Below are 21,274 nucleotides of genomic sequence, written 5' to 3'. Positions count from 1 at the left end.
TGTGTTTATAAAGCAAATACAGTTGTATTTTTTCGAAAAATGACCGATCGTTACACTAGATAAGACCCTTATTCCTCGTCTGGTATCATTTAAAGCCCTTTAAAGCTGCACTGAAACTGTAATTTTGACCTTTAACCGTCTGGAGGCCATTGAAGTCCACTATAAGGAGAATAATCCTGGAATGTTTTCATCAAAAACCTTAATTTCAGACATGAACATCTTGGATGACATGGGGATGAGTAAATTATCAGGAAAATTTTATTTTAAAGTGGATTAATCCTTTAATCCTACCCAAATCCTACCCAATACCTAAACTTAACAACTACCTTACGAACTATTAATAAGCAGTAATGAGGAATTTATTGAGGCAAAATTCGTAGTTAACAGTGAGAATTGGACCCTAATCTAAAGTGTGACAAAAAAAAAAAAAAAAAAAAAAAAAAAAAAAAACACACTTTTATGATCCCTCTTATTTTCTTAAAACTACTAACATTTTGAAGATTCTGCAAGGTGCATGTAAAGTTAAGACCACAACTGTATCTGTTTCATAGAAGAAAAATTAGGAGGTTAGAAGTTTCATTTTGGGGCAAACTGTTCCTTTAAAATACATTTTAAAATGATCTACGAAACATGCAAATGATTTGAAGGTATCATTTTAGTAAAGCAGAGAGCCTGTAAATAAAAAGTTAAGAGAAATGATGTAGGTTTTACCTGAACAACTTCATATCCCAGAATCCTCAGATGACGCTGCTTGATGGCTTCCTTGCCTAGTAGTTTCTCTGCATTAGCTGCAAAGCGCTTTGACCCATCAATACAGAGAGCAATTCTGATAATACATAAATTAATATTGAGCTCAGAATATGCATGCAATCTTACAGACCATTAAACATCAGTGCTTGCTTTTTTTTTCTCTTTTTTTTTGCAAATAGCAGGACATGCATTACCTCTTATGGACTTCATCTGAATGACAGGCAGGCAGGACATAACCTTCTTCATCTAGTTTTATCTCAATGTCTACAGATATACAAACAAGAAAATATTGCCATATACAACCACAGAGATGTGTTAGTGTAAAAAGTTGAAAGCTGTACAATTTTTACATAGTCTCTACCTAGCGTATAGCAATATGGTGTAAGTACTCTGGAAGCAAAGTAAGATCGAGCTCCCAGCAGATCTACTAGGCCAGACTTCACAGCATTGTAGAACTGAGGTTCCACTGGAGTTTCCAAAGACTGCCCAGAAGCCAAAAATGACTTCACACGAAATTTTGGCGAAAGTCGTGGACCCTGCATGTAAGTGTAGGAAATGAGAATTGTTGGTTATGAATAAATAAGCAAAATAAATGGATGTTTCTGCAACTACAGGCATTTTTAAGTCCCAGCAGTAAAATTTTACATTTATGTTCAAATTTGTCATTTGATGCTTAATAAATATAAACACAAAGTCATTACACACCTTGACATAAATCCTGATTAATTTCATGAAATATTATGAAGCATTTATAGGTCCAAACACCATTTTTGGGCCACCCACATTAGGTCACTCACAAGATCCAGAAAAATAAGATAAAGATCATCTTATTTCTTAAGTATTTATTATGTATCCTCCTTACCAACTTAGTAATTGTGTATTTTAAACTACATTTTAACAATACATTTATATTACTGTTAAATACATGTATAGGTAACACTTTAAAGGTTCCATTTGTTAACATTAGTTAACTACATAAGTTAGCATGAATTACCAATTAAAAAAATACTTATAAAGCATTTATTAATCTAGGTCAAAGTTAATTTTAACACTTATTAATACATTATTAAAATCAAAAGTTAATGCATTAACCAATGTTCAATAATGGAACTTTATTGTAAAGTGTTACCCATGTATATTAGATGCTAAAAGTCAAAACTAATGTATCATACCTTCTAGCTGCCAGTTAATGGCAATACTATCAAAAATGGTTTATACTGTATATAAGACCTATCAGCTACAATATTAAAACCATTGAGAGGTGAAATTAATAACATTTATTATATCATCACAATGGCACCTGTCAAGGAGTGATTTATACAGCAGGTAAAATAACATTTTTTTATTATACAAAGTTCCAATGATACAAGAAATCAATACAAATAAGGAAATCATAATACTACAATCCATAAAAAAAGATATGTGTAATACAGTGAAATGACACGATAAAAGAATTATTGAACACACTAAGAAAAAGCAGTACACTAAGGCAAGGCAAGTCAAGAAAGCAACAGATTTCACTAAGTAGTTCTACCTCCTACCTGTGCAAAATAGAATCAGTTGGGTTAGTGCATGGTTGATAGGTTAAAAAAAAAAGGCTTATTGACCTCTGGATGCAAGTATTGGACATCTCATGATGGGTAGAAGCAAAGAGCTCTCCCAAAACTTTCACAACAAGATTTTTGCCGTACATAACAACGGTACTGGTTACAGAAGGATTTTCCAACTCCTAAATGTTCCTGCACCATTGGGGCCATTTTTCACAACTGAAAGGAACATCATTCCCCTATCAACTGGCCATGCAAATGAGCTCCTTGCAAGATTTCTGATCAGGGGGTCAGAATGTTAAAGCCCGGGTATACTTCAAACGAAATCAAAGAACGAACTGATGTGACGTCATTTCGAACAAAATCAGGCCAAAACGAAGTTCGTTTTGTTCTTTTGGGAAGTTCGAAACAGATTGCCAAAGCGAACTTTCAGGAAAAGTTCGCTCCAGCTGCAAAACACCTTTGTACTACCATTGGTCAGTGACGATAACATAATAGGAGGTGTGCGCCGAGGCTCCACCTTCACTCGTGACTCATTTCATGTGTTTGAGTTTGTTGAGGTAAGATCTCTGCGGGTGAAAACATGAACACACTGGATAGCCGCTTTATAGTTCAAAATGAAGTTATGCTTGTAAAAAAAATTAGGCACTAATACTGTTTTTCATGTTTGATACTGTAAAGCTGCTTGATTTTAAGCAATCTATTGAATAAAGTCCTATATGAAGACGTGACGTGACTGGAGTGCTACTTTGCAGAGCTCGTGCTAACATAAAAATGTTATGATCAGACGCTTTTCTTATGCTTTCTATAATAAATGCTTGCTGTTTTCTCATTTTTGTTGTGTTTATTTTGTTGCTGAGAAGAAAGTGCATGGCACATATTTACATATTCATCTAAACGTCGTTCTCAGCAGTGTGGGCGGCGTAAGATGTTCGTTTACAGTATATCGCTGGTCACACATTTCGAACTTTGTTTTACCCCTAAACGAAGAACGAAAAAGAACTTCGTTTGAAATATACTGGGGCCATTAGTCAGAAGTGTAGCCCAAGACCCAAGGACCACTCGGAAAGAGGTCTAGCCTGGAGGTCCAGCCTGGAATATCCATGCCAGCCTCCATGCACGCTCACCACAGAAAGCTTGAAGAAAAGGTATGTTGGAGCTCATATGAAATTTTCTACACAACATTTGTAAAGGTCTGAACAAATGGGAGAATTTAGTGTAGTCAGATGAGACAAAAATCTAACTTTTGGCAACAATACCACATGCCATGTTTGGAGGAGAAATGGCTTTGCATATGACTCTAAAAATACCATACCAACAGTGATGTTTTTGAGGTGGAAGCATCTTTGATATGGTTTCTCTTCTCATGATACTGGCAGAATCAATATTATTGAAAGGAAGATCTTGAGATGAATTTGTTGCCATCCACCAGGATGATGAAGATGAGACTTTGGTGGACCTTCCACAACAATCCAAAACACACTGCAAAGGAGAGTTTAAATTGGTTCCAGAAGAAGAAAATAAAGTTGTTAGAAAGTCCCAGTAAATCACCAGACCTAAACCCAACAGAGCATTTGTGGAAGGAACTGAAGATCAAAATTCACAAGAGATCCCCAGAATATTCAAGATTTAAAGGTGCCATAGAACGCTTTTTCACAAGATGTAATATAAGGTGTCCCCTGAATGTGTCTGTGAAGTTTCAGCTCAAAATACCCCATAGATTTTTTTTATTCATTTTTTGAACTGCCTATTTTGGGGCATCATTAAATATGTGCCGATTCAGCGTGCTTCACCTTTAAATGCTCATGCTCCCTGCCCCCAAGCTCGCAACTCTATAATACATTGCATAAACAAAGTTCACACAGCTAATAACCCTCAAAATGGATCTTTACAAAGATCCATTTTTACAACGTAAACATTTACAAATGTTTACGTTTGATTCTGAATGAGTTTGATAGTAGCCTATGTGTGGCTAACGGGCTAAAGCTAACGTTACACACTGTTGGAGAGATTTATAAAGAATGAAGTTGTGTTTATGAATTATACAGACTGCAAGTGTTTAATAATGAAAATAATGACGGCTCTTGTCTCTGTGAATACAGTAAGAAATAATGGTAACTTTAACCACATTTAACAGTACATTAGCAACATGCTAACGAAACATTTACAAAGACAATTTACAAATATCACTAAAAATATCATGCTATCATGGATCATGTCAGTTATTATTGCTCCATCTGCCATTTTTCGCTATTGTCCTTGCTTGCTTACCTGCATAAAGTCTGATGATTCAGCTGTGCACAGATCCAGACGTTAATACTGGCTTGTCTAATGCCTTGAACATGGGCTGGCATATGCAAAAGTTGGGGGCGTACATATTAATGATCCCGACTGTTGCGTCACAGTCAGTGTTATGTTGAGATTCGCCTGTTCTTCGGAGCTCTTTTAAACAAATGAGATTTACATAAGAAGGAGGAAACAATGGTGTTTGAGACTCAATGTATGTTATTTCCATGTACTGAACTCTTGTTATTCAACCATGCCAAGGTAAATTCAATTTTCAATTCTATGGCACCTTTAAAGTTTGGTCATTTCCCTTTATTACACATAGCTTTTTTATGGATCGTAAAATTATGATTTCTTAAGTTAATATCGATGTCTGTTCAAAATTGTATGTAAATTGCTGCATTGGAACTGTGATTAATAATTAAAAAAAAAGTTGACGTATTCAATACTTATTTTACCTGCTGCATTAGGCAGCAAGTGAACAATCAGTCCTTTAATTTCATGTGTTGGAAGCAGGAAAAATTACAGAGTGAAAAGATCTTAGCGAGTTACTTAGACAAGGGGCAAATAGTGATGCCTAGACGACTGGGTCAGAGCCACTCCAAAACAGCAAGTCTTGTGTGGTGTTTCTGTTATGCAGTGGTTAGTACCTACCAAAAGAAGTGTAAGGAAGGACAACCGGTAAAGCAGCATCAGGGTCATGGGCGCCCAAGCTTACTGATGCATGTGGGGAACAAATGCTAGCCTGTTTGGTCTGATCACACAGAAGAGCTACTGTGGCTGAAATTGCTGAAAAACTTAACACTGGCCCTGATAGAAGGGTGCCCGAACAAAGTGCATTGCAGTTTGCTGCATATGGGGCATTTACACAAGACATCACTAACAAGTAAACACCTACCAACTTTAAGGACTTAAAGCAAGACATACTTTGCTGTTCTACATCAGCTAATGTTCAGAGCCCATCCCAATAATAAAATCCAAGAACTGCCTGTAATGTAGGGATCCATTGACAAATTTACAAGTTTAATTTGTGCTTGATTTCAAATTGACAATGGCTCACCTGCTCAAAACAGAGCTTACCTATTCCAATTGTCATTCGTGTATAGGCTCCCTAAGTTGTTTTAGGGCATTCTGGTTTTCTGAAAGTTTTGAGACACATTTTGTAATACAAGAAAATGTGTAAAATTATGCTTGTATAAATTATAACTTGAATAATTATAACTTGAATAGTATATTCTGGGTCATATAAGGCTCGTTCAAATCAAATGTGAAAGTTTGGTGCTAATGTTAGTCACATAGAAGACTTTGAATAGAAACAAAGAATACCTATGAAGCAATTCACACCAGGTGCAAACATTTACCAACTGCTAATGTGAAATTAATAGTTTCGGTTGGATCAACAAAATGAATACAATCTTTCCATAAAAGGAATATTCCACAAAAGTATATATTACTTACCATACCTTCCATTCTTACAACAATATTTAGCTGTCAAGGTAATGATGTTGTATTACACAATGTACTGCAATTTTTAAAAGTATGTAAGCATTTAGCATTTTATATATTTTGGCTCTCAATGTCCAGTATGTTGATTTTCTTCTTTACAAAATAAAAAAGAAAGCATAATGAAATTTAAAAATATTCTATGAAAATTTCGCCAACCCCGACCCCAGTTGAAATTGTACTATATGACAAAACTATCACAATATAATTTGACCAAATTGTGCAGCCTTCTAAATAAACCCCAAACTAAAAAAGATCACATTTTATTTGTTTATCTGCAGGTCATATGACCATAACGAGAGAACCATTAATGTGCATATGTTGAAAAAAAGTTGTAAACGTTAAAATTGTTAAATGTTAAAATCTCGGGGTACTTATAATATTTTGGATTGGCTGTCATAAATATCCAACATGGCAATCTCTGCCTTACAGCATAGAGTCAGACATACCGGTACTTGTGCAGAAAGACAGTTACTTTATTTATTGTATGAATCATTTAAATATCATCATGGTGATCATGGTGACGAGTTATCGTTTGTCTCAAGAATCAATTTTTCCCCACCCCTAGCTGAAAGGTGATTTGATTTGTGCCCTCTATTGCACTAAGGAAAGTTACTTTCTTTCATCCTAACACAGTTTAATTTAGCTCTTGGTGTGAAACAGCCTTAAACCTTAAGCATATAAAAATGCAGTTTTACTCACATCATAATACGGACACTCCAGCTTTACAGTCATGTAGAGTTGGGTCAGCTGAGCAAGCACTATGGGATCCAACCCACTGCCCTCCTCCCCTGGGCAGAGATGGAAAAGATATTATTCAAAAAGGTAAGAAGCATGTTAAAGATTAAGTGTAAATTTCCTATAAGATTGTTCACTATAGTACTATGATCGTATGTTAAAGTACAAAATGAAAACAAGCACTGTTCAACCATCAATTACATTGTAATTAGTGTTTTATCACTTGAAATCATAATCAAAAGTAAATGTTATATATTTCACAATCTGTATATTCTATACCTTATTATACTATTTATTAAATTCATGTTAAACAGCATAAATTATTAAAATACTTCCTTATTCCTTATTATCAAGTATTTATGGAGAGTTAAATACCAATAGCATTTGAATATATTTATATAATATGTTTATACTTGGCAAAGTGTATATGAAGTTTTTTCAACATTTACATTAACAATTAATCAATTGCCAATAAAAATGATCAATTAATCACAATATTCCTGAAAACTGATCCCAAGTATAGAACATGCTTCTTCATTGCTTCTTACCCTGTAGCTGCTGCATGAAGTAAGGGCTGAAGACTTTTGAGACGAAGTTAAGTGGGTACCTCTGTAGAAGTGCACAGGCATACAGTAGGTCAAGAAGAGCTCTGGGCTGAAATTGTGAAAACCGGGCATGCAAAACAGACTCCACTTTTCGGAACAATCTTCCAGCATCAGGTGGCAGATATCCCAAAACTCCCAGAGCAGCTATCTGTTGTGACACCTGCCACGTTGAGTATTCCTCTGCGCGATACACAAAACTCTCAGCCACCATGTTAAAAACAGGTGGAGAAAGAATGCGCCTTCTCTGGAAATACTGCATCACCTTGGTTACAGTTTCTGCATGAGCGGTGAAGGCAACCTTGGGCACATGGCGCTCAAGAGCTTCCACAAGAAAGTGGTCACTGTGTCCATAGTGCATAAGTGCTGACAATACCACAGTCAGTTCTGCATCTGCAAAGTTTTGCACATGATGAACAGCTTGCTTGCAAAGCGCAATTACAAGTGGTAATGCTTGATTCTGTTTCAATGTGACTAAAGCGCCTAGAATCTTACTAATCACCACTGGGTCCATTCGTTGCACCTGCCGAAGTGCCTGAGCATTGATTTCATTTAGAAGTTCCAGGTAGTGTCCATCTTTACCCAAACCAGTTGCTAGCATACTGTAAACCGCAACTAGCTGTGCCATATTCCATTGAGTTGTTTCTTTATTTTGGAGCTGATTCATAGCCTGTTTTACCATGCCACCATCAGGCCCTTCCAATGCAAATAAAGCCCTTGATAACACACATAAAGCTTCAACACTTAACTGTTCCAAATCCAATCTCTTCTGACATTCGGACACCAGCCTTAGCACTAGGCGGCTCTGAGGGTCAAGGTAGAGACGTGTACAGCCCAGGAGAGCTCTAACCAACACTTTATCCTCTAATTTGGCTGAATCATGTTCCAGTCTTTGACAAAGTTTATTAAGGGCCAAATCTGATAACAGTACCTGTGGTTTCTGAAGAACACATGTGGCATCATTCTCCAAGTCAGCCAGTCTGTTAAGTATAGATGCTGTTGCTTCACCAGAAAGGAAAGGGTAAGATCGCAAAAGACGAAGAACTTGCTGAGATGAAGTACAGGAGGAAAGTTGTTTCATAAAGGTGTGGTCCTCATTAGAAGTAAGGTGGTGCAACAATGACAGACCACTTCCACTGGTGAGGAGCTCCTGGTAAGGGCGAATGGATCCAGCAACAAGGAAAAGTGGGTCTCTTTCTGTAGTGCGTATACGCCTTGAACTGAGGTTGGAACATGTAGGAAAGCAGGCAGTGGAGTTTTGAAGACAGGGATAACACAGACGCTTACCAGCACATGCTTTCAGTGAAGGAAGGATTTGGTCATCCAAATGGCTCAGCAAATGCAGCCTTAGTGCCAGTGTTTTGGCCATCGTAAAAAGTGCTACCATATCCTTAATCTATAGTCACAACAAAAGAAAGAACATTCAAATTAAAACTAAACATCATGATATACTGAACATGTGATCAGAGATATCAGTTTCTGTTTCAAGGTGTCAAGATTTTAATTATTTTCAAATCTCAAATTGATGCTTCCTCGGTTTCTCACTCCTTTGTCCTTCAGCCTGTGACTCGGAAACCATGTAAATTCCGCTATGATGAAGGATGAGAGAAAAGTTGCTGAGCCAACTCACTTGGCCACACTATCACATTAGGCAGGCCGAGCAATTAGCTTCCATCTGACTACTTCATTATTAGCATAATCAATGCAATTGACTGAATAACTTTTGTAGCTTTAACAGGGATTAATCTATATTTAATTTATTCAGAAACAAATGGGCGATATGGCAAAAATATATCACCATTTTTTTCAGGCAGGATCATAATCTTATCACGATTCTTTTTCATGTTAGTTTTTAAGACTACTTTGCATGTCACTGAGCAATACAGCCTAACTAATTTCCCCATTTAAAATTTAGCCTTAAATTCTAACAAATGAAAAAAAAAAAAAAATTACAGACCATTTGGGCCACAATCAATCAATCAATCAATCAATCAATCAATCAATCAATCAATCAATCAATCAATCAATCAATCAATCAATCAATCAATCTCTTGACTGAGTAACTTTAGTAGATTTAGTAGAATCAACGTATATTCAATTCACACAGTGAAGACTATGCAGTGTTGTAAAGTTTAACTCAGATTTTAATGACTATTTTTTACCACAGAGTGTTTAATGCAATACTGTGTTAATTGTACAAATGGACTTATCTATCTATACTTGTGCAAATACATAAGTCCATAGGCTTGTTCCAGCCTGGATATTCTCAATAGTATCTCAAAATTGGGAAGATCGCGGATCGTGAATGTTTGTTATAAGATCATGATATGAAATTTTGGGAATATCACCCATTCTACATTTTATATATATATATATATATATATATATATATATATATATATATATATATATATATATATATATATATATATATATATATATATATATATATATATATATATATATATACACACACACACACAGTACAGTCCAAAAGTTTGGAACCACTAAGATTTTTAATGTTTTTAAAAGAAGTTTCGTCTGCTCACCAAGGCTACATTTATTTAATTAAAAATACAGTAAAAACAGTAATATTGTGAAATATTATTACAATTTAAAATAACTGTGTACTATTTAAATATATTTGACAAAGTAATTTATTCCTGTGATGCAAAGCTGAATTTTCAGCATCGTTACTCCAGTCTTCAGTGTCACATGATCCTTCAGAAATCATTCTAATATGCTGATTTGCTGCTCAATAAACATTTATGATTATTTTCAATGTTGAAAACAGTTGTGTACTTTTTTTTTTTCAGGATTCCTTGATGAATAGAAAGTTCAATAGAACAGCATTTATCTGAAATACAAAGCTTCTGTAGCATTATACACTACCGTTCAAAAGTTTGGGGTCAGTAAGAATTTTTATTTTTATTTTTTTGAAAAGAAATTAAAGAAATGAATACTTTTATTCAGCAAGGATGCATTAAATCAATCAAAAGTGGCAGTAAAGACATTTATAATGTTACAAAAGATTAGATTTCAGATAAACACTGTTCTTTTGAACTTTCTATTCATCAAATAATCCTGAAAAAAAAATATTGTACACAAATATTTTGTACAATTGTACACATTAAATGTTTCTTGAGCAGCAGATCAGCATATTAGAATGATTTCTGAAGGATCATGTGACACTGAAGACTGGAGTAATGATGCTGAAAATTCAGCTTTGCATCACAGGAATAAATTACTTTGTGAAATATATTCAAATAGAAAACAGTTATTTTAAATTGTAATAATATTTCACAATATTACTGTTTTTACTGTATTTTTAATTAAATAAATGTAGCCTTGGTGAGCAGACGAAACTTCTTTTAAAAACATTAAAAATCTTAGTGGTTCCAAACTTTTGGACTGTACTGTGTGTATATATATATATATATATATCCGTAGTTTGGTTGTCCGTTTAGGGCTGCTGTAGAAACATGCTGGAGCAAAATGACGACTTAACATGGAGGGGGGATCCGTGGTGTATGTAGATATAAATGGCTCATTCTAAAATAATAATAAAAACATAACGGTTCATTATGTAAGGTCTTAATACACCACTGAAAACATATTTATGTATGTTATATTGCATTTCTGTCAATAGATCCTCCCAAATTTTACACATTGCACCTTTAAAGGGATAGTTCACCCACAAATGAAAATTATCCCATGATTTACTCACCCTCAAGCCATCCTAGGTGTATATGACAAAAATAATGCATCCATCCATTAAAAAAAAAAAAAAAAAAAAAAAAAGTAATCCATATGACTCTAGGGGATTAATAAAGGTCTTCTGAAGCAAAGCGATGCGTTTTTGTAAGAAAAATTATCCATATATAAAACTTTATGTCAAATAACTAGCTTCTGGCGGATGTCCGTACGCAGAACGTGCAAGTTGATATGCGGTGGAAGAGTATCCTTTGACCTGATGCACAACGTAATAACAAACGCATCTCTTTTCTTCAGAAGGCCTTTATTAACCCCCTGGATTTTTTTAAAATGATGGATGCATTATTTTTGGCTTCAAAAAAGCGACCCCCCATTCACAACTACTATAAACCTTGGAGGACTAAGGATATTTTTGTTGCTTCCCTTAAGCCAGGGGTCGTAATATCGATATCGAAATATCAGATGCTTGAAGAAACCTTACCTGCAAAGCTACAGTACTGTGAAAAGTTTTAGGCATTTGTGTAAAAATGCTGTAAAGTGAGGATGTTTTCAAAAATAATGTTATAAATAGATTTTATTTATCAATTAACTTCTATTAACTAAATCAAATCAATATTTGGTGTGTCACCTTAGTGTTCAAAACAGCTTTTGTCTTTTGTGCACATAGGTTTTCAGGTAGCTTTGCAAGTAGGATTCTTAAAGAGTCTATATATACATATATTAGGGCTGTTGATTTAACACGCTTATTAGATTAATTATGAAAAATAACACGTTAAAATTATTAATGCATTTTAATGCACTTTAATGCACCACTCTAGACCTACGTAGGACATCTGACATTTCATACAGTTATCTGATGACGAATATGATGCAGAACTCACTGCGTGATGACGCCTATAAAATGTAGTTTGAATGTTCCAAAAATTCAAGATATGGTGCAAAAAATGCCCAGTCGAGATTTTGTCTCATATTTACATCATGATATAGTTAAGCTATATCACACGAGCAACAAGTGCAATATCATGAGTGCAAATGTGATACTGATTTTATACAATAGTTCATTAAATAAGAAGTTAATATTGTGTTATTTTAGAAACAATATTGTCTGGTTTGCTCAATTTTGCCAACAGAAATATAAAGACAAAGCAGAATTGTTCATCTCTGAGGAATTTACGGTGACATTTCATTTCTAAATCAGTGTTTTGAATGAATTGGGTGAAGTAGGGATGAAAGTGAAAGTGACAGTGAAGTGACTTGTGGCCAAGTATGGTGACCCATACTCGGAATTTGTGCCCCCCCACACAGCAGTGAACACACACCCAGAGCAGTGGGCAGCCATTGGGGTACGGTGCCTTGCTCAAGGGTCTCACCTCAGTCGTGGTATTGAAGGTGGGGAGAGCGCTGGATATTCACTCCCCTCACCAACAATCCCTGCCGGACCTAAGACTCGAACCCATGACCTTTGGGTTACAAGTCCGACTCTCTATCCATTAGGCCACGACTGCCCCTGTCTGCCTCTATCCATTAGACCACGACTGTTGGACTTGTTGGAATTGAAGAGGCACCAATCACCTTCGAGTGGTACAGAAACGAGATATGCATGCCGAGTCACACCTACCCGGACGCGAGTATAAATAAGACCAGCATACTCACTTTCATTCATGCTTTGCTAAGGAGCTAAGACAAGGATCCCAGCCATTCAGCGGTGGTTCAGGGCTATGGCAGGGGGCGTAACATCTCAGTTCCCTCCTTCAGGGAATGGGGATTACAATAGTAACTAGACATTCCCATTCAGTCAGTCACATTTGACATTACATCGATACATGACGTAATGGGGTCCCTATGGAAAACACCATAGCGACTGAACTGTTCCCAGTCCCAATGGAGGGGAATGCTATGGAGACCACACCCTGCCCGAAGGTAGGTAACATGTGGAGGTACAGTTGAGCTCAAAAGTTTACATACCCCTTGCAGAATCTTTGAAAATGTGAATAATTTTAATAAAATAAGAGATATATTAAATAAATGATGTTTACATATAATCCACAAGACAAAACAAAATTGCTGAATTTATAAAAATGACCCTTTTTAAAAGTTTACATTCCCTTGATTCTTAATAATGTGTGTGGTTACCTGGATGATCTACGACTGTTTTTTTTTTATTTTGTGATGGTTGTTCATAAGTCCCTTGTTTGTTCTGAGCAGTTAAACTGAGCTCTGTTCTTCAGAAAAATCATCCAGGTTTTGCAGAATCTTAAGTTTTCAAGCATTTTGTTTTGTTCTTTTGTTTTGTTCTTCTTTTGTTTGTTCTTCATCCTAATCAAAATTTTTCACCGGGGGGTGAAAACTTTTGAATAGGATGAAGAAGTCCACATTTTTCTTATTTTGTTTAAATATCAGATGTTTTCATTTAGTACTTCCCTTCTTAAGCAAAAGAAGATATTTTCACATTTCCTGGAAAACAAATTAAGTACAATTTTAATAAACTCAGCTATTTTGTTTTGTCTTGTGGACTATATGTAAACATCCGTTATTTAAAATATCTTAGGACAGTACAAAAAAAAATAACATGCATTTTGTATGATCCCTCTTATCTTGTAAAAATTATTCACATTTTCACAGATTCTGCAAGAGGTATGTAAACTTTTGAGCTCAACTGTACATATGGACTGACCCGTGGGGCATTACATATATAGAAGATCTCTGAGGTAGGTCCTACCTAACCAGTGAGGAACCGCTACTGGACAGAGACAGGGCAGGGCAGAGCTGCCCAGGGAAAGACATGTGTTTACTGTCAGGGAAACCATGGACAACACGTATGGGATTACCAGACAGGGAATCAAAGCATATGGACATCTAGCACAATACAAGGGCTGGCCACCCAAGCATGCACACGAGTACTGGGCCTAGCATCAGACACCTCTGCCACAGGATGCTGGAGGAAGTCCACCAGAGTTCGCCATCTGGGGAACTGAACTGAGGAGCAGAATAAGCGCTCTCATCCCCTTCTAGGAGGGGAATGGCGCTGCAAGTGGAAACCCGTGGCTGTCTACTCATTGATAGGGTCTGGGTCTGCCTCCTCCAGGGGCAGCGCTTGCAAGTTCACCACCTGGTTCCAAAAGGGAGTGGTGGAAACTTTGGGCACGTATCCAAGCCGAGGTCTCAGGATAACGTGAGACAAGGCCGGACAGAATTTGCTAAATTTTGTATTTTTGATTTGCTGACCGAAAATGCTTGCAGATCCCCCCACCCTCTTGAAGGAAGTGAGTACGGTCAGGAGCGATGTCTTCAAAGACAGGATTTTTAAGCTCAACTGACTCTAGTGGCTCGAAGGGAGCTCTCTGTAGGCCCGAAAGTTGCCCAAAATGCGAGCTCCCTGCCTGTGGTGAATGAGGGTGTAGGTGAGAGTGAGGAAGCAGAACGTCGCTCATTGTCAGCACAGACCCAGTATGGCCCAGAGGTATTGGAAACTGCTCTTTTATTGAGAAAGTGGGAACAGAAATAAAGGGATTCTCCACCTGGTCCACATCCTCCGGGGGAAGGAGCGATTCACCATCTCCTGGAACAGAGCAGTCTCCATCTCTGAGCCACCCGTCTCAGGGCCACTTAGGTGTTTTCTTCTTCGAGGATTTAGCAGCCTGGATGGACTGCATCACCTTCCTGCGAGTGACTCAGTCATTATTTACTTACCCTCGTGGTCTAAAAGAGTATGTGTAATAAATTCTATGTTGAATCAAATAAAATATTTTTTTTCTGAAGCTACATTTTGTAATGTCTATTTGACTCTTTGACTTTTAATTATCTTTTGGGAATAATTTCTCAGCCAATGTGTAATTGGCTGTGCGATTAATTAATTGCCGCATCATGTAATTAATTAGACAAAAAATAGCCCTAGCCCTAGTATATATATATATATATATATATATATATATATATATATATATATATATATATATATATATATATATATATGCACTAGGGATGTCAATTGACCTTAGCCAGGAGTTTGATTGACAGGCGATCTAACCAATCATAACACTGAATCTGCCATTATGTCCAACAAAGCAGTCAGGGGAGTTAGTAGATTAACGGTGGATTTGATGCTATAAATCAACTAATAGGAAAAGATGATTGGTTCATGAGCCGCATGAACTGAGGCGCCACAGTGATCTGTCACGTCACATTAAAGAGCCACAAAATGGTATTTGTTTAAATTTCTTTAAAAATTACAAAATTTGACATTTGAGACTTTGTTTCATATCAAAAGTAACCTACTCTGTCTTGTCTGTCGACGCATTCTTAGTGTCCTCTTTGCTCCGCTACGTATTTTTCACTGTGTGAGAACATGATGTGTGGTGTGAGAGCTTGTTGGACATAGCAACAGTAACTAAAGGGGGTGGGTCTTTGCAAATGTCAGTTTATACAAATAACCATGATCGATCGTTGTTTAAAATAATTAAATGTTAGCCTTAATTAATTGATTAATCATTAGCCTTAATACTGCAATATGCGTTTACTGCAGTGGCATCAGTGGCAACAGCATGACTGGGTGTGCAAATGCTGCTCAAAACGCCATGATCCTCACCAAATGAACATGAATGAGGGATTTTAAACTAAATAAACAGCTAGTAGGATTGTAAAATTAGTTGATCATTTATTAAATTACTTATTTAATAATCAAATATGAAGACTAATACAACGTGTCACCAACGCCGCCTCAGATGTGTGCTTGTCAATGTCCTATTGTGGATGTGCTCTTCGTATTTTTCTTCGTATTTTTCATGTGTTCGTATTCAAATTCCAGTTCAGATAGTGAACGGAATATTCCAGGTTTTCGTTTATTTGTTATTTTTACAGTGCAGAGTAACAGTGCCCTTTATAGGTTAAATTGTGTGTTGTTGTGACATCTTTGTTTATTTGTTGTGCTTTGTCTACGGTTTTAACTGTACTAAATCATAAAAAATAAAAAAAAACACAATATGTTTGCAGATATTTAGCAGACATGCTAAGTTCAGATACTTGTTTCTCAGAAAAACAATGCTACAGCTATGTATTCTACTTTGAAATGTGCATTCCGTGTCGGAATGTCTGTCTGTTTTTTGTTGCCAATTTACCCAATACTGTTTCGACACCCCAGGTTGTCAGTTGGCGGAAAACACAGCATATTGCAGCCATGGAAGCCAGCAAATTAACTGGGTCAGAGATTGCATATTCTACCCGACCTGAAAAGCCTTGGAATCCATAAAAAAGCTCTATGACCAGATATGTTAGCTGATCAACTTACATAGTAAAGCTTGTCGTTTTCTATTGTCAACTGCCCTCCCTGTTGCATGTCCTCCTTAATCTGGCAACCCGCATGAGCATCAAGTCTGAGGAGGAGGGGGTGGGGGAAACTCTTTCCAATATTGTAAATTTGGACTGCAGTACTCATTTCAACCACTAGCTGTCAATATTGTATCTTTAAGTAGTGGATTGAAAACGTGTTAAAGAAAAGCCAAAGTATGTAGTAGCATTATTATGGTACAATAATCCAACCATTTAAGACAATTAATTTCATAATTTGTTTATAACTACTATAATTTACTGAGAACCGCATGTTTTTAGACAAGGTTAAACAATAAGATTAGCTGTTTGAATGGCTATGAGTTAAACATGTTACAAAGTTAAGGATGGAAAAAAAAAAGAAAAAAAAAAAAAAAAACTTTGAATAAGAAACATTATATGTGCATTGTGGAGATCTAGTTTTCTCCAGTACGTAGTTCTTAAGCTAATTAGGGCTAGGTTAAAAATATAGATTTATCAATTTTAATCAATGCTCATTTTGATCAGCCGTTAATCGATATTAGTTCCTTAATCCCAAGAATCAATCTTTAAGTCTATGCTGGTTTCAGATGATGCGTGAACAAAAACTTAACTAAAAATTATTTGTAGCATGCCGCCCATGCAATAAATCACAATATTAAGCTTATTAAGCTTTTGTTACTTTTGATATATAACTGTTTTTGCAAAAACAGGCAGTTACAACACCAAAATTTTAGATACCAGAGAAAATATATAATTCTCCATTCCAATTTCGATACCACAGCTATACCTACTAGTAAGCCTAACTAATATAAATTTCAAACATTATTAAAGACAAACAGTCAGTAATAAAATAAGAACAAAATCAAATTACAAGCAAAAGCCCAAATAAATACAATACAACAAAGATACAAATAAAATAAACAGTGTTTTTCAGGTTTTTCAGGTAGGTCTGAAAGTAGGCCAGTTTTCAGGTACAGGAATTTAAAAAAGCAAATGTAAAATAACACTGCATAGTCTTCAATGTATAAATTAAACCTTATTAATTAATCCTTATTCAAGCTACAAAAGTTATTCAGTCAAGAGCAGCGATTGATATTTTTCTTTGTCGTTTGTTGTGATTTACATTAAAACCACAGATTACAGCAGAAATATTAGGCTGTTGTCACTTTAAGAGCGAATGCATGGCTTCTAATTTACTGATACTGTACACATGCGTTTACTTTTACTAACTGTTTACATTAATTTCAAAACATAACCGAAGTAAATGTTTACTAGAATACTCACTATTTTTTGACATAATTTTGTGTGAATTTGTCCGCTAAAGTGCATAAAGACATGAAAGAGAGCTCAGTTTAGTATTCGCACGATGTTGACGATGCAGCTTTCTGGGCACGCACTTCGGATGTGTGCGCGCATTAAACTTCCCACACAGAGCACGAATAAAGAAATGAGCTCCCTTTCACGTCTTCTTTCACTTGAATATTTCAATAGTCAAGGCTTAAACTTGGCCTGGCAGCACTGGCCTGTGTCAACTGTCCCGAGCTTCATTAATGTCTGTTCATGTTCATGCATTGTTAGAATTCATAAAAATTTTACTGGCCAACTGATGAGTGATATCGTTTCATTTATTCACCAACGCCGATTTTCACTCAAATTTGGCGTTTGGTGAGTGTTAATTTTAGGCCCCTGCATACATACACACACACACACACACACACACACACACACACACCTGCACATATATACATATAGGGGTGTGAGATATGAAGATTTTAGATTGTCTCCACAATCACTTCGGTAAAGTTGGTTTTATATTCGCACATTCGGACATCCGTATTCAATAGCCTTGTTAATCACACTACATTGGACATTCAGTGGACATTCACAAGTAAATATGCCATTAAAACAATACTTGCCTATTTTGATCGACTGTGAAAAATGTTGTAAGTTGACAATCGTTGGTTGTCAATATCATGTCGCTGCTTAAAATTCGCAAACATTAATTTATTGCACATTTATTGGAAAGTCTGAATTTATCAGAAGTCCGAATGTGCGAATATAAAACCAACTTTACCGAAGTTCCACAATCTGCCTTTGAAGAAAGATCATATCGTGCTTCAGCGCACATCAGTTTCCCGGTTGCATGAAAGTTATAAAGGTTAAGGGTACCCTTAGTGAAACATGGGCTGCAAGAAAAGAAAAACCTAAGGGTCCACTTAAGGAACCTTAAGGCTGTCATTATGTATTTCCCTTAATTACTTGTGTTCCCTTAAAGGTGCCCTAGATTGTTTTTTTACAAGATGTAATATAAGTCCTAGGTGTCCCCTGAATGTGTCTGTGAAGTTTCAGCTCAAAATACCCCATAGATTTTTTTTTTATTAATTTTTTTAACTGCCTATTTTGGGGCATCATTAACTATGCACTGATTTTTTCAGCACGGCCCCTTTAAGAGATGCGCTCCCTCTGCCCCACGAGCTCTCGACTATAATACAGTGCATTTACAAAGTTCACACAGCTAATATAACCCTCAAATGGATCTTTACAAGATGTTCGTCATGCATGCTGTATGCATGCTTCGAATTATGTGAGTAAAGTATTTATTTAGATGGTTACATTTGATTCTGTGTGAGTTTGAGGCTATGCTCTGTGGCTAAAGCTAACATTACACACTGTTGGAGAGATTTATAAAGAATGAAGTTGTGTTTATGCATTATACAGACTGCACGTGTTTAGAAATAAAAATAGCAACGACTCTCGTCTCCGTGAATACAGTAAGAAACGATGGTAACTTTAACCACATTTAACAGTATATTAGCAACATGCTAATGAAACATTTAGAAAGACAATTTACAAATATCACTAAAAATATCATGATATCATGGATCATGTCAGTTATTATTGCTCCATCTGCCATTTTTCGCTGTTGTTCTTGCTTGCTTACCTTGTCTGTGCACAGATCCAGCCGTTAATACTGCCTTTCCTTGTCTAATGCGTCGAATGGGCTGGCATTATGTAAATATTGGGGTCATACATATTAATGATCCCGACTGTTACGTAACAGTCGGTGTTATGTTGAGATCCGAGTGTTTTCCGGAAGTCTTTTAAACAAATGAGATTTACATAAGAAGGAGGAAACAATGGGGTTTGAAACTCAATGTATGTCTTTTCCATGTACTGAACTCTTGTTATTCAACTATGCCGAGGTAAATTCAAATTCTGATTCTAGGGCACCTTTAAGTTCTGATATGTGTTGCTAGATAGATAGATACTCAGGGTGGTTGTTAATGTGTTGCTAAGCAGTTGCTAGGGTACTCAGGGTGGTTGCTAGGGCACATGGGCAGGTTGCTAGGGTGTTGCTATGTAGTTGCTGGAATGTATAATAATCACATTGTTAGCATGTTACCATAACATGCTAAGTTCTAGATAGATAGATAGATAGATAGATAGATAGATAGATAGATTATAAATAATAGAATGGAAGCTTAAGTGAATCTAAATGGCTTAGAAATATTAGATGTACTGTAAGCTTACATGAGTTTACGGAGACAGCTGGAGTTTGAAGAGTCTTGGCTCATTTGAACTGAACATTCCGTCAATGTAAGCCTATGGGATTTTTTCAATGAGTTTTGATCATCGTTTTTTTATTTTTTATTATTATTTTTTTTATTATTTTTTTAAGGAAAAACTCTTAAATCCGAAAAGTTAGAAAAGATGTAGCACACTAAAAGTCAGAACAGTCTGAAGGTCTGGCCCGAGACTTCGGTAAAGTTGGTTTTATATTCGCACATTCGGACTTCTGATAAATTCAGACTTTCCAATAAATGTGCAATAAATTAATGTTTGCGAATTTTAAGCAGCGACATGATATTGACAACCAACGATTGTCAACTTATAACATTTTTCACAGTCGATCAAAATAGGCAAGTATTGTTTTAATGGCATATTTACTTGTCAATGTCCACTGAATGTCCAATGTAGTGTGATTAACAAGGCTATTGAATACGGATGTCCGAATGTGCGAATATAAAACCAACTTTACCGAAGTTGGCCCGAGTTTGGTGGTTATAGTTTGAAAACTCTAGTCAAAAATTTGAGTCTCAGAATAATAATTATATAATAATAATAATAATAATAATAATAAGTTTAAATCAAAGAACACCGTGTTAAGCCAACAGACATCTCTATTTAAGCAGCAGTAAAAAAAAAAAAAAAAAAAAAAAAAAAAAAAACATTTTAAGTGTGAAAAATACAATCTAAGACTAAATGAATAGCAATTACCTTTTAGGCATGGGTCCCAGTGCAGATTACACAGAAAGCAGCAGAGTTTTTAACTACTCATTACCTCGTGACAAAATAAAGACGGGTTCCCTAGATGATGCATGATGATTTCATATTCTCTTCAGTAGAAGTTTCAGATAGCCTATCCTACCCTTAAAATGCAGTGACTTTACGACTATTGATTGTAGTACGATCACGTAAGAAGCAGTGAGGTTGATTCTTCTTCTTCTTTTGGTTTCACAGCGAGTTGCAAAACAACTTCACAAAAGCATACCGCCACCTACTGGGATGGATTATAAATTCAACATTTCTCACGTAATCCCTATATCTCAGGATTACATTGATTTGTTTTCCCGCATTTTAACCATTGTTTAGTATATTAGCCTACTTATTGTGAATTATTCTTATCCTAAAGACTGCAATTCTTCCTTAAGATTCATCCTTTCTCTTTCATATGCATTACATATACCATCAATAAATGCTCCGCTGTATCCTCTATTAAACACATACAGTAAGGGTCATCTACAGAAATGTCCACTTTTGGTATGGCAA

At 35.9% G+C, this 21,274-nt stretch overlaps 1 protein-coding gene across 3 annotated transcripts in view; it reads right to left on the bottom strand.

The window, feature by feature from the left end:
* Positions 1–20,984, bottom strand: part of fastkd3 (FAST kinase domains 3) — a 28,069-nt gene extending 7,085 nt beyond the window's left edge. The window contains exons 1-6 of one of the 3 annotated variants that reach the window (XM_048179962.1): positions 20,723–20,983; positions 7,373–8,822; positions 6,789–6,877; positions 1,112–1,286; positions 945–1,014; positions 712–826 (exon numbers count right to left, since the gene is read on the bottom strand). In XM_048179962.1, the coding sequence (XP_048035919.1) occupies positions 712–826; positions 945–1,014; positions 1,112–1,286; positions 6,789–6,877; positions 7,373–8,813 (1,890 nt within the window). In that variant the 5' untranslated portion in view covers positions 8,814–8,822; positions 20,723–20,983. Of the gene's footprint in view, positions 1–711; positions 827–944; positions 1,015–1,111; positions 1,287–3,612; positions 3,780–6,788; positions 6,878–7,372; positions 8,823–20,722 lie in introns of those variants that run through there. The other 2 variants (XM_048179961.1, XM_048179963.1) reach the window with 2 other exon arrangements.
* Positions 20,985–21,274: the final 290 nt, after the last annotated feature.

Source organism: Megalobrama amblycephala, unplaced genomic scaffold (assembly GCF_018812025.1).
Source record: "Megalobrama amblycephala isolate DHTTF-2021 unplaced genomic scaffold, ASM1881202v1 scaffold409, whole genome shotgun sequence".
Taxonomy (NCBI): Eukaryota; Metazoa; Chordata; class Actinopteri; order Cypriniformes; family Xenocyprididae; genus Megalobrama; species Megalobrama amblycephala.
Note: the sequence above shows the minus strand (reverse complement) of the source record. Positions and strands in the feature narration are given on the sequence as shown.